This window comes from Podarcis muralis, chromosome 2 (assembly GCF_964188315.1).
Source record: "Podarcis muralis chromosome 2, rPodMur119.hap1.1, whole genome shotgun sequence".
NCBI lineage: Eukaryota > Metazoa > Chordata > Lepidosauria > Squamata > Lacertidae > Podarcis > Podarcis muralis.
This window is the reverse complement of record NC_135656.1, coordinates 106,776,357-106,790,850: the sequence shown is the minus strand read 5'-3', so window position 1 is coordinate 106,790,850 and position 14,494 is coordinate 106,776,357. Positions and strand designations below refer to the sequence as shown.

Below are 14,494 nucleotides of genomic sequence, written 5' to 3'. Positions count from 1 at the left end.
GTGGGGTGCCATTGTGGCTGCCCCCCCACCTGTGCTGCGTGCCACGCCCCCAGGACACGCACCAGCTCTGCCCCGCCTGCTCTTCTCCCCCCCGGTGCCGGAGCATGAAGCTCCGACACTGTGTGCAGTGTGCATAAGAATTCATATTTTTTTCAAACTATAGTCCAGCCCCCAACAGTGTCTGAGGGACAGTGAACTGGCCCCCTGTTTAAAAAGCATGAGGACCCCTGATCTAGTGCCTGAACTACTTTAGCCCGCCCTTCTGTTGATGCTCTCTTTGTTGTTCTTGGGTTTTGCAAGCGCTGAGTCCTGCTTCTTAAAATGCTCCCTTTGCCCCTACTTTCTTTACCGTCAGCAGCCTTTTATGTGGATACCGTGTTATCGCTTTCTTTTGCCTCGAGGCACTAGGCCTCAAGTCCCAACGGTGCAGTCCCAATGGCACAATCGCCTTGAAATACACTTGCTTCCTCTTCCTGTTTGGGAGCCTTGCGACACCACCGGCACTTTTCTTGCATTGGGCTTGGCCAAAGAATTTGCTTAGTGCTAGCCATATTTGGGATGTGGGTGGTGCTGGGGGTTAAACCACAGAGCCTAGGGCTTGCCGATCAGAAGGTCGGCGGTTCGAATCCCCACGATGGGGTGACCTCCCGTTGCTCGGTCCCTGCTCCTGCCAACCTAGCAGTTCAAAAGCATGTCAAAGTGCAAGTAGATAAATAGGTACCGCTCTGGCGGGAAGGTAAACGGCATTTCCGTGCGCGGCTCTGGTTCGCCAGAAGCGGTTTAGTCATGCTGGCCACATGACCCGGAAGCTGTACGCCGGCTCTCTTGGCCAACAAAGCGAGATGAGCGCCGCAACCCCAGAGTCGTCTGTGACTGGACCTAATGTTCAGGGGTCCCTTTACCTTTACCTTTTTAGCCATATTTGACCTTAGAGGCAAGGAGCTCTTGGATTAGGTGGTTATTTACTTAATTAATGCATTTATATCTCAACTTCTTCTCCAAAGAGCTCAAGGCGGCCTACGTGGTTCTCCCCCTCCTCATTTAACCCCCACAAAACTGCGCAAGGTAGGCTAGGCAGTGTCTGACCCAAAGACGGATATTAAGCTTCATAGCCAAGTGGAGACTTGAACCCTGGTCTCCCAGGTCCTAGTCCAACACTATCTTGGTTTATTACCATCCAACACTGCTCCTTGTCTTCACTGTAGGATATTTTAATTTAATATATTTCATTGTGTGTGTGTGTGTTAAGGTTTCCAGATTTTGCTCAATGAATCCGGGGACACTTTTCAACTTCCTCCTAAATAGATGGATTTTGTCAGGGGACTGATTTGTAAATCTGGGGACTGTCCCCGGGAAACGGGGACGTCTGGTAACCTTAGTGTGTGTGTGTGTGTAAAATATTTTATAACCTGACCTCAGTCCAGTCTAATCTGACCTAATGTCTTCTAATCAGTCAGTAAATATCGGGGTTGCTAGATAGCTGCCAGGGAGCAAATTATGCTGTAATCTCTGACATTTCCCTTCCTGTATTTGTAGAAAGATTGACTATATCACACTGAGGTCATTGCTTTCCTTGCTTCCCACCCAGGTTTTATTAGACCCTTAAAAATCTAACAGAATATCCTATAAAACCCATTGGGCAAAAGGTGAGATCTTCTTGGCCTCACTTTTAAGCATTCCAGATCAAACTTTGCGTGTCTTTCCCGCACCCCGTGTTTTTTAAAGGTACTTTCTTAGAAGATATGCAACTATATTGTGCCATCCGTCTCGGTTGCATGTACTGTGCTTCAGGTGACCTTTACCAGATAGGTGTGTTTGGGAATTGCCCTTTGAGAGGTTGGTCACCAAAGAGGTTTCTGAATCACTATTGGCTCATAGCCTGCCACATTCTGGCTATAAAATAAGAGCATTCACTTGCCATCCTTACACTGCCTATCAGAACATGGACCAATTCTGTAAGTCTTTCATTTTCTCATAGAAATTTTAGGATGCAAGTGTCCTCTGGGACATCAAGTTATGGCTATGCTCTTTCTAATTCTGATTTGTTTTTAACTTTATAATGTCTTCTTCTTCTTCTTCTTCTTCTTCTTCTTCTTCTTCTTCTTCTTCTTCTTCTTCTTCTTCTTCTTCTTCCTCCTCCTTCTCCTCCTCCTCCTCCTCCTCCTCCTCCTCTTCTGTTGCTGAAATATATAAAAAATAAAAAAAATGTCCAGTAGTACCTTAGAGACCAACTAAGTTTGTTCTGGGTACGAAGTTTCGTATACACGAAAGCTTATACCAAGAAGAAACTTTTTTTAAAAATACATTTTTATTAGTTTTTTTTAACATATCGTTTAACATAACTTTTAATCTTATACAATAGTTTAGACTTCCGTCAACAACCTCTGAAGATTTTCCGTTCTTTATCACTTGTTCTGCATTTCTTAATTTCTCTATTACTTTTAATTATCATTAACTAATAATTCTCTTCATAGTCTTTCTTGCAATATTTCAAGTAGTCCTCCTTACAGAACTTCTTGCAGTCCTACTAGCGTAATCTGTTCATTACAATTGCTTTTCATATGCCAAGAACAAACTTAGTTGGTCTCTAAGGTGCTACTGGACAAATTTTTTATTTTTTATATATTTCGACTGCGTCAGACCAACACGGCTACCTACCTTCTGTTGCTGTTACTGTAGTAACTTCATAGCAACAGAGTCAAGCTGGCTAGAGCCATATGTTGACTATCCCTTATGGAAACCTTGGACAAACCTCTGTTGGGGATGATTAAGGTATCTGACATCCTTTTCCAATCTGGTGCCCTCTAGATATTGTTGGACTACAACTGAGCATTGGCCATGCTGGCGGGGGATGATGGGTGTTGGAGTCCAATAGCGTTGAGTGGGCACCAAGGCTGGTATCTGATGTCCGATGTGAGAAGGACAAGGAGATGGATCCACCGTCTCTTCCTTGATCCCTTGCTTACAAAATTCTTCTTTGAATTCATTTTTTTGTACCGTATTTTTCGCTCCATAAGACGCACCCGAGCATAGGACACACCTAGTATTTAGAGGGGGAATGCAAGAAAAAAAGTATTCTTTACAGGGAGCACTGAGCAGAGTCTGTATGCATCCCAGGCTCTGCTCAGCGCTCCCTTTTATGAGCCGCGTGGAGCGTGTGTGCGGCTCTTGGGGGCTTTTCCCCGAGGAGGGAGAAGGGCAGCCCGTCACTGACATGCTCCGCGCGGCTCTTGGGGGCTTTTCCGGGAGGTGGGGGAAGGGACTGAGGGGCTAAGCCAGAAGCTAGAACAGCAAGAGGGAGCACTGCGCAGCAATCCCTCTTGCTGTTCCGGCTTCTGGGATAGCTGCACAGCCTCCATTCACTCCATTCACGCACACACATTTCCCCTTACTTTTTAGGAGGGGAAAAGTGCATCTTATAGAGGAAAAAAATATGGTAACTGTCATCTTAATTGTAACGACGTCTTTGTCTACATCTTTTTAATGCCTTTCTTCATCATCTTTGCAAAAAGGAATGCTTTCTGACATGGGAGGGCTATAAGTCAAAGCAGGCAGGGAAACAGGGAAGTTCGGAGGAGACTTGGAGCTTTGGCACATGGTAACAACTGCAGTTAAGCGAAGAAGAACAATTGGGAGGCAATATCTAGTGCTGTGTCTTAATTTTGGCCAAGGACAGCTATACAGTTAATTAGTGGTATTTTTCTAGAAAAAGAGGTGCTGGAACTCACTCTGAACACCTCCCTTGTTCTCTTATAATGGCAATGGCGCCCACCTGAGAGGTGCCGGAACTGAGTTCCGGTTGAAAAAAAGTCCTGCAGTTAGTACATTTGATTCTGTTGTGAGAAGAGACTACAGGAATATTTCTCTGGCCCCATTTGTAACATAGACAATTAAAAAGAAAATAGGCACCAGGTTTCCACCCAGTTGGGGGTCAAGCACTAAGTGGTTATTTCAGTGATTTCTAGAGAATTTAAAATTGGAAGGTGCCAAAATGCACGACTCAAACAAATCAACCAAAATTTACATTTTTCATGCATTATTATTATTATTATTATTATTATTATTATTATTATTATTTATCTGTATACTGCCCTATACTCACCGGCAGTGCTTTTTTTCTAAAAAAAATATATGTTTAGGGGTAGGTACTCTCATTTTTGAGTCAAGAAAATCACCATTTTATAGTTCAAATTGGGAAAAATAAATACAGTAAATGGACAAAAGTACAAAGATTCACAAAATCCGTACCCCCAGAAAAAAAGCACAGCTCACAGGTCTCAGGGTGGTTCACAACATAAATTCACAATATAAAAAGACAAAATACATAATAAAAACAAAAACAACCCAATTTGAACAACACATTTTAAAAGGGCATCAGATGTCATTTATGAATTCACTCTCCTTTTTTATATATTGTTCCTGCTCAATCATTTCTTGTTTTCTAGCACTTTTCCCCTTTCTGCTGCTCGTGATAGCCTTGGTTTCCCCAAATCACGCTGAGGACCGTGAGGAATGGATGAAGTGTTTTGAGGATCCCGACTATGAGGAGCTGTTAAATGTTGCCAGAAATGGGCTGGGAAAGGCTTCAAATCCAAAGACCATTGTGATTGTTGGGGCAGGAATAAGCGGGCTCACTGCTGCCAAATTGCTGAAAGATGCGGGACATCAGGTAATTGTACTAACAAAGGCTGGAATCCTGTGTACACTTTCCTTGGGGTCAAGTGGATTTACTTCTTAGTAGCCATGCATAGGGACGCGGGTGGCGCTGTGGGTTAAACCACAGAGCCTAGGACTTGCCGATCAGAAGGTCGGCGGTTCGAATCCCCGTGACAGGGTGAGCTCCCGTTGCTCAGTCCCTGCTCCTGCCAACCTAGCAGTTCGAAAGCACGTCAAAGTGCAAGTAGATAAATAGGTACCGCTCCGGCGGGAAGGTAAACGGCGTTTCCGTGCGCTGCTCTGGTTCACCAGTCATGCTGGCCACATGACCCGGAAGCTGTACGCCGGCTCCCTCGGCCAATAAAGCCAGATGAGCGCCGCAACCCCAGAGTCAGCCATGACTGGACCTAATGGTCAGGGGTCCCTTTACCTTTACCTTAAGCCATGCATAGGTCTGCAATCTGACAAAAAGGAGGAAGAAGGGGGGTGGGTCTAAAATGAGTGGTTCTGCAGAACATGGGCTCTTTCCTGCCACTTGAGACCCTTAATTGTAGGTGCCAAGGTTTGAACTGCGCATCTTGCTCCATATAATGAAGCTATTGCCCCTCCTATGTGCATAGTTATGTTTTTTGCATCCATGCTTGCAGGGGCCGATCTACTATGAAACTAATGAAGCTTAAGCTTTGGGGCTCTTAATCTCAGAGGGGTCCCAAATGTGACTTTAGTCCACGTTGCTTAATTCTTGGGGGTCATCTAGGTAAAAAGGTAAAGAACCCCTGGACTAGTCAAAGATGACTGTGGGGTGCAGAGCCCATCTCACTTTCAGGCCAAGGGAGCTGGCGTTTGTCCACAGACAGCTTTCTGGGTCACGTGGCCAGCATGACTAAACCACTTCTGGCACAACTGGACACCATGATGGAAACCAGAGCACACAGTAACATTCTTTACCTTCCCGCTGCAGCAGTACCTATTTATCTACTTGCACTGGTGTGCTTTTGAACTGCTAAGCTGGCAGGAGTGGAGCTCACTCCGTTGTGCAGATTTGAACTGCTGACCTTCTGATCGGAAAGCCCAAGAAGCGCAGTGGTTTAGACCACAGCACTACCTGCATCCCTTTTGGGTCTACTAGACCCCATTTGAGTCGGACAACTCAAATTCATTATTTTTGTTGTATGTATTTTAACAATCCCAAAGTTTGGGAGTCCGTAGCACAAATCTTATAAAGGTGTGGTGATCTGTCGTGGAACAACCCCACTGAGGAAAGTGGTTTCCCCAACCTTGTTTCTGGTTGTGAAGGGGCCCCCATGTTTGTTTCTGGATCAGCAATTGGTAAGGAAGTGAAGCATAAACAGCGACAATGCATTTGTTCCTAGGTTCAGATTCTGGAAGCCAGTGACCGCATTGGGGGTCGGATAAAGACCTATCGTGAGAAAGACTGGTACATGGATATGGGACCGATGCGTCTGCCCAAGGCACAGAAGTAAGGCAAAAATCTTGTTGCCAATCATGCACAAAACTCATTCTGTTTTAGAAACATCTGCGGGTGAAGTACTTTATTTTACCTTGGATGTACCCTCCTTCCCATTTCCTGGAATTAGCAGTTGCTGTGATTTTGTTTAGTTTTGAGTAGGCGTCTGCCTAGAGAGCAGACTTGGGAAGGGAAAGTGTGAAGGGTATCGGGTGGTTGCTCGAGAGCAATCAGGCAAGATGCCTCACTGGTCTGTTCTAAAGCTTTATTATTGGTGCTAAAAACCTTTACAATGCAGAGCGCCTCTATTCCATGTCTTGCTCATTCACTGGCAGAATCTGAGAGTGGGCGGTCCTTAAATCTTCCCCAGCAGAGTAGTCTTTTGACCCCCAGTCTACGCCTCCCCTCTCTGCGCGAAAGCCTACTGCGCAAGGAAGGCTTGGGTAACGGGGAACCTCCCTCCTCCCCGCTTTGCTCAGGCAAGGTGTCCTGGCACCGCCTTGCATCCTCCGAGCCCTGCATCTCCTCCCCACTAGAGGCGTGGCTTCCTTCCTCTGCTGAGGAAGTGCTGCTTCCCACGATCTTTGGGGGCTCTCTGTAATCCGTCCGCCCTTTCCCCTCTCGCCCCTGAGCCGATGGCAGTTTCCTGACAGGAAGTGACCCTACAAGACCTGCTGCATTCTTGGCCATAACAAAATATGTTCAGCCTTTCGTTCCTATCTGGCATTATCCTCCCTTCTGATCTGTGGGTGTGTAATGAATGTTTCGCAGCCTTGCTAGCATCCCTGAATATGAAAGCACCATGTCCTGTTATATTATTTTACACATATACTTTTTTTAAAAAGGCCTTTCTTACTCCTTTCCCCCGCAGAATTGTTCGTGAATATATTAAGAAATTCAACCTCACGTTAAACCCGTTTGTTCAGACGGATAAGAATGCCTGGTACTTCATTAGAAATAGAAAGGAAAAAGTGTCTGCGGTGGAGGAAAACGCCGAGCTGTTTGGATATGAAGTGGCTCCCAGTGAGAGGGGGAAATCTGCCTCTAAACTCTTCCACGAGGCACTAGATCGGGTAGGTGTTTTGTAAAGAGGCTGTGTGTTCATGAACCAGCTTGCCTGGTCTTCTGGTAAGGCCTGGCTCCAAGTACCCTCTTCCGATCACATAGGACTATAAAGGCCCGCCCAGTTTAGCATCCTGTTTCTAGCCAACCAGATGCCTAGGGGAATCCAGCAGCAGGGCCTGCGTTCAGCAGCCATTTTCCCAAGTAGTGGTCAGCAGACTGGCACCACTCGCCCGGCTTCCCAATGCCAAGCACTGCTGCTGGTTACAAAGAGGGAGAAGGGCAAGATCGGTGGGGTCCAGGACAGAGCCAATGCACCCCACTGCACCCACACTACAAGGAGTTAGTTCCACAACACTTTGGCCCTCCCAGCATTGGGAAGCCAGGTAACCACTGCCACGCTGCCCTGCTGACTGACGCTGCCTCTCCCGGCTTGTGGTTACCTGCAGCAGGTATTCAGTTCGGCAGTGGAACTGGTTATACCCTTTAGCAGATACACACTATGCTTCTACAAAGGCCTTCCCATGGTGGTGCTACAATTTTTTATTGGGCGGAGGGAATGCCCTTCACAGGGAGGCTGGCTAGCCTGGCTGTGACCGTACAAGCTGGCTAGCCTGGCTGTGACCGTACAAGCTTTTTTTGGGGGGGGGGGGGCAAATGAAGGCCTTCCTATTAGCAAAGGCACGTCAGACTATGAATGATTTCTGGAGTTGCTTTCTAGTCTGCTCTTCCCATCTTTTCTTTCTTTTCTCTTCACGCTTTTGGAGAGCCAGTGTGGTGTAGAGCCAGAGTGGTAGTCTCGTAATCTGGGGAACCGGGTTCGCGTCTCCGCTCCTCCGCATGCAGCTGCTGGGTGACCTTGGGCCAGTCACACTTCTCTGAAGTCTCTCAGCCCCACTCACCTCACAGAGTGTTTGTTGTGGGGGAGGAAGGGAAAGGAGATTGTTAGCCACTTTGAGACTCCTTAAAGGGAGTGAAAGGCGGGATATCAAATCCAAACTCTTCTTCTTCTTCTTCGCAAAGCTTCTTTGTCGGTTTCGCACTGTGTTCCTCTGTTGTGTGGATTCCTTTTGCTCACCCGTTGTTGCGCAAGCCTTGCGTCTTTTGATGAGGGTGGTGACTTTTAATTGTCAAGGCTTTATGATGAAGGGCTTAAAACAAACAAACAAATAAAGCAACACATGCCCTCCACATCGCACATAAGACAACTCCCATAATTCCCCATGTAGATATTATTACTTCCAAGCTGGGAACTTGCAGTGCACATGACTGCAGACATAGCCCACCTCCCAAGCCTTGCCCTGAAGTCCTGTTTGTTTCAAAACAACATGGCAGTGGTAGGAAGGAGCTGCTGCTGTTCAGAAAAAACACAAGTCCCAAACTCCCTTTGGGCATTTGAAACTCAGCGCACAGTTGTGGGCCATTACTGTTAATATAATATCGTCAGAGTATATCAGTTAACATAAGAATCACTTAATAAATCTTCAAATGTCACCAGAGTGTTTTTTCTTAACTGAACACTGAATGAATGCTTTAAGGGTGGCGAGGAAGGTTTCAAATGGGCATTTCTGATCCAGTAACAATATTTATGTTTACCATGCAGGTAACAAAAAACTGCACGATTTTGAAGGAAAAATACGACTCATATTCCGTCAAGGTAGGCAAAGTGGGCCTTTACTTGTCTGCAGTATTTTTACTTTGATCTGAATTGTCGCCCTTGTATAAAACTTTTGTATGAATTACCAGTGCGAACGGTTGATGGCTGAACTTCGCCTGCTTGTTCTCTGTCTTAATGGTTCATTAACGTTAAACAGAACTTGAACTAAACAGCCTTTTGAATCAAAGACTGTCCTATGTAAAGTGGGCCACCTGGCAGCACGTTCAGGTACATGCGCGCCACACTAAATCAATGGAGCTATCCTCTTAGCACGTTAGTGGACATGGGCAGGCTCTGACAGCCTGTGCATTTGCACTAACAGTGAAAATACAGTGGTACCTCGGGTTAAGTACTTAATTCGTTCCGGAAGTCCGTACTTAACCTGAAACTGTACTTAACCTGAAGCACCACTTTAGCTAATGGGGCCTCCTGCTGCTGCCACGCCGCCAGAGCACGATTTCTGTTCTCATCCTGAAGCAAAGTTCTTAACCCGAGGTAATATTTCTGGGTTAGAGGAGTCTGTAACCTGAAGCGTATGTAACCTGAAGCGTATGTAACCTGAGGTACCACTGTACAGCCATTCTGTTTGCTAAAATTAGCATTAGGCCCCTAGAATCTTTGGCTGGTTGGAAAATTGGATGCAGAAGACAAAACAGGAATGGGGAATCTGTGACCATGCTGTTGGACTATGTTTGCCGATAAATTAGCTACAGTGGACGCTCAGGTTGCGAACCTGATCCATGCAGGATGCACGTTCGCAACCCGCAGTGTTTGCAACCCGCCTTTGTGTGTCTGCGCATGCGCGGGTTGCGATTCGGCGCTTCTGCGCATGTGCAAAGCGTGATTTACTGCTTCTGCGCATGCGTGACTGCTGAAACCCGGAAGTAACCCGTTCCGATACTTCCGGATTTCGGTAGTCTGCAACCCGAAAAAACGCAACCTGAAGCGGCTGTTACCCGAGGTATGACTGTCTAGCTCAAATAAGGAAGCATGTGTACTTTTAACTAGCCTTTCTTTAGCTAACCCCCCCCCCCCATTTCCTCCAAACAGGGATATTTAATTAAAGAAGGAAATCTCAGCAAGGGAGCAGTAGATATGATTGGTGACCTCTTGAACGAAGAAGGTGGATTCTATACTTCATTTATTGATTCTGCTATGGACTATGTGACCTTCTATGACGATGACAGGTAAAAGGGAGGGGATATTGTATCAGCTTCATTAATACTGTAACTGAGCAGAGTTGGATGGAGTTTTGGTTCCTCGTTGTTCCAACCTGAAGGAGCGTCTCCACTCCCATCGTTCAGCCCGGACACTGAGGTCCAGCTCCAAGGGCTTCTGGTGGTTCCCTCACTGTGAGAAGTGAGGTTACAGGGAATCAGGCAAAGGGCCTTCTCGGTAGTGGCATCCACCCTGTGGAATTCCCTCCCCTCAGAGGTTATGGAGATGATTACTTATATAGCATCTGAAGGCAGCTCTGTATAAAGAAGATTTTAAAGGCTTAATGTTCTATTATGTTTTCATATATGCCGAAAGCCGCCCAGAGGGGCTGGGGCAACCCAGTTGGATGGGTGGGGTACAAAGAATAAATTATTATTATATTATAAATTTGGTTGTCCACATCTCCACTTCAGTTTGCAGATTTATTTATTTTTTAAGTCCTTGTGAAAATTTAACTGTGCTTTTCTCCTAATATATGCATTTTGAAGAAGATCTGTAGATGTGTATACACACACACACACACACACACACACACACACACCCACACACACCCTGCCCATCTGGCTGTGTCTCCCCATCCACTCTGGGTGGCTCCGAAAAGAATATTAATAATAATAAAAAAGCAAAAAACCCTCAAACATTAAAAACTTCCCTAAACAAGGCTGCCTTCAGAGGTCTTCTAAAAGTCAGATAGTTGTTTATGTCCTTGACATCTGATGGGAGGGTGTTCCACAGGCCGGGCGCCACTACCGGGCGTAACTCGGTTTTCGAACATAATCCATTCTGGAAGACCATTCAAATTCCGAAACTTTCGAAAACCGAAATGTGATGGCTGTGCTGCTCTGAATACCATCATTATATGCCTTAGTAACTGGAGGAACCAGAGAATGATCATATGCCATTTTGCTTTTGAAGTAACTTGGGAAATATAAATGTTTCAGGGAGCACATTTTGCTTGGGATGCTCACCCTGTTCAATGACTTTTCCTTTCCTTTCTTTTTCTGCTCCTGTTTCCTCCTTCTACCTCCCCAAGTTTTGAGGAAATCACAGGAGGATTTGACCAGCTCCCCAACGGCTTCTCCCGGGAAATGCCTGGGACAATCCGTCTAAGCTGCAGTGTCGAGAAAATACTTAGCACTGGCAAGAAAGTGAGGGTGTTTTACCGCAAGCGGGGCAAAGGAACCTTGTCATGTCTGACCGCCGACTACGTCATCGTCACGGCGACGGCGAAAGCCGCTCGACTCATCAAATACCAGCCTCTTCTTTCCCACCCTAAGGCTCGCGCTCTGCGTTCTTTTCATTACGTAAGCTCTACCAAAATCGCCTTGGCCTGCACAGACAGGTTTTGGGAGAAAGACGGGATCCGAGGTGGGAAGTCGATCACGGACCGCCCATCCCGAATGATCTATTACCCGAACCATGTCTTCCCTAGTGGCCTCGGGGTACTCCTGGCCTCTTACACGTTCAGTGATGACGCCGACTTCTTCGTTCCCCTCAGCGAGGAAAAGTGCGTTGACGTGGTGATGGATGACCTGTCGGAAATCCACAACGTCTCCAAGTCTTACCTCAGATCCGTTTGCAACCGGCACGTTGTACAGAAGTGGGCCCTAGACAAGTTTTCCATGGGGGCCTTTGCCCAACCCACTCCGTACCAGTTCACCCAGCTTTTCGAGGCTTTGAAACAGAATGAAGGGAGAGTGTACTTTGCCGGAGAGTACACAACCCACCCGCACGCTTGGATCGACTCAGCCATGAAGACTGCTATAAGGGCAGCAAGTGGGATTCATCTCAGTGCCTGATCTGTGTTGTAGGAGCTGCAAAACAGACATTGGTGATGTTTATCCTTCGTGAAAAGGAAAGACCAGTTACTTGATCCTAGCTGATGATTATTTGCGTACTGCCAGTTTTCTTTGACAGGCACTGTAACCTTTCAACTGTTTGAATTCATCTGCAGAGGCGTATTCCGCCATTGTCTCCCGCGGCAGACAGATGCCAACCAGCTAATGTTTTCTATTATTCCTTTTTGGAGGGTGTTTTGATTTTGTCTTCCCAATATGTTGTATGGCATATTGATGTGTTATTTGATTCCCTCCCCCTTTCTATGGCATAATGTATATACAGTGGTACCTCAGGTTAAGTACTTAATTTGTTCCGGGGGTCCGTACTTAACCTGAAACTGTTCTTAGCTAATGGGGCCTCCTGCTGCTGCCGTGCCGCCGGAACCCGATTTCTGTTCTCATCCTGAAGCAAAGTTCTTAACCTGAAGCACTATTTCTGGGTTAGCGGAGTCTGTAACCTGAAGCGTATGTAACCCGAGGTACCACTGTATGCATATTTTCTTTTCGATGGAAGTCGTTTGGAGACCCTTTGGATGACAAACAACTAATCAGATAAACAAACAAACAAACAAAGGGATTCTCTCTCAACCTGCTGTGTGTTTGTGGCAGTGGATGATGTGATGGAGCAAAAATAATTTCCTTATTTGATTCCTGCATTGCAGGGGGTTGGACTAGATGACTCTCAGGGTCCCTTCCAACTCTATGATTATTCATCCACTCCCCCTCCTCAATCAATTTATGGTATTGTTGTTTTTTAAGTGATGCACAAGATTAAAGAAGATTCATATTGAATAGGACAAATCATATTTTTAAACTGCTTTGCAAGGCACAATCTGTTTGCGTTTTCTGGCTGCCAGGCTAATGGTCTTAAATGAAATAAACGCTGCTCAGAAGTCATTGACGCATTCACACATCATTTCAAGCCATAGTTACGTCTAACTATGATTCGTGCAAAGCTGCCCAAATCATGGATGCTTTGCTCCTCTCATGCTCCTGCTATAGTATGCTCCCTGGAGTCAAGCCATCATGCCTTGCCTTAACAATAAGTCCAAACCTAGGCTGGTGATCACCTCAAGAGGTCAACCAAGAACAACCCTTGGGTACAGCTCCTGGCTTGTTCGGAGAGAAGGAGAAAAAACGAAGAGCCTATGTTTGGCTAGTGGATGAAATCAATTAAGTTCACATTTGAAGATGAGCCCTCATAATCCACACGTTCCAAAAGAATATGGGGGCTGAAACATAGCTTTCCTTTGAAATTTGGAATTTTGCAATGCAGTTCTCCAGCTATGTATGTGTACAAATATTCTGAGGTACAGTGGAACCTCGGTTTTTGACCGTAATCCATTCCTGAAGACCGTTCGACTTCCGAAACATTTGAAAACTGAAAGCGGGAGCCTTAATACAATAGGGAAACTCAAAATGGAAGCTGTGTGGCACGTTCGGCTCTGAAAATTGTTCGAAAACTGAAGCAGTTACTTCTGGGTTTTCAGCATTCGAAAGCTGAAACGTTCGACTTCTGAGATGCTCAAAAACTGAGGTTCCACTGTATTAACGAAAATAGAATGCTAATGCACATCTATTAGGGGAAACTGCTTGGCAGAATGTGGAGACAAAGCAAAATTGCTTGCAAACATGTGCAGAGAGTCACACTAAAATTACTGTTGAATTTTCACGAGGACTTTAAACAAAATGATTGCAAAATAGAGAGAAGCCGAAAGCAGGAAATTTTCCCATCTGTAGCCTCGATTATCTGTTGCATAACTGGCTGAGATACTGGTGCATATGCACACTGCATTTCCCCCTTTTAAAAATACTTTGACTATGGTTTAAACTATGTGACATGTGAACCAGGACTCATGTTCTGGTTGTGGTCCACCCTTTGCTTGAGTCCCAGCTCAGTTCACACCTATTGTGTAACATGCATCATGTCGCCTCCAGGCAACGCCTGTGGGAACGGAAATGCATTTGACCCAATGTCAGTCAGAAGTTTGGAGGGAACAAACCAGTTTTCTTGGAATTCTGAGCCTTTGGCTCTCGGGGCCAGTGGCTCTCTATAAAACGAGAGAGCTCTGTAGACAAATAAAACTAGATGAACCCATAATCTGAGGAAAAAATGAGTGAACAAACTGGATTTGGTGTAATTTACATTACTTTCAATTATATATGGGTTAAGAAGTGCGCTTTTCAGAAGAAAGCTAAAGATCAGGGAAGGGAGATTTGGTTTTAAAAACCCCATAATTAACATAAATAAATGGATATTTGCAGGGCCTTTGAAGCGGCTGAAGGAAGAATCACTCTGCTGAGAGACATGGTTTTTGCAAATGAAAAAGGAGACTTGTAAAATCTCTGAGTTTAAAAAAGGAGACAAATTTGGTTTTAAAGGCTTTCTTATTTTATTTTATTGTTCTACTCTTTTCTTTTGTAGCCTGGGAAGCTTTGCAAATAAGTTGTAGTGAAAGAGGGAAAACAGGAAAACAAATATCAAAATATTAGATTAAAGTACACCATGAGAAAGTAGAGTGAGAGGTTAAGGACGGAATTACAGTGATATAATGACACAGTGTGGCTGAAAAAATAATTGCAGGAGTTTTCTAT

The 14,494-nt window shown here is 45.4% G+C and overlaps 1 protein-coding gene across 1 annotated transcript; it reads left to right on the top strand.

Annotated features, from left to right (window-relative positions):
• The first annotated feature begins 4,447 nt into the window (after window positions 1-4,447).
• Window positions 4,448-12,240, top strand: LOC114588610 (L-amino-acid oxidase-like). Its single transcript, XM_028714019.2, has 6 exons — window positions 4,448-4,669; window positions 6,030-6,136; window positions 6,996-7,197; window positions 8,790-8,843; window positions 9,894-10,030; window positions 11,095-12,240. Exons 1-6 carry the CDS (start codon window positions 4,517-4,519, stop codon window positions 11,858-11,860), a joined length of 1,419 nt encoding a protein of 472 aa, XP_028569852.2. The 5' UTR covers window positions 4,448-4,516; the 3' UTR covers window positions 11,861-12,240.
• Window positions 12,241-14,494: the final 2,254 nt, after the last annotated feature.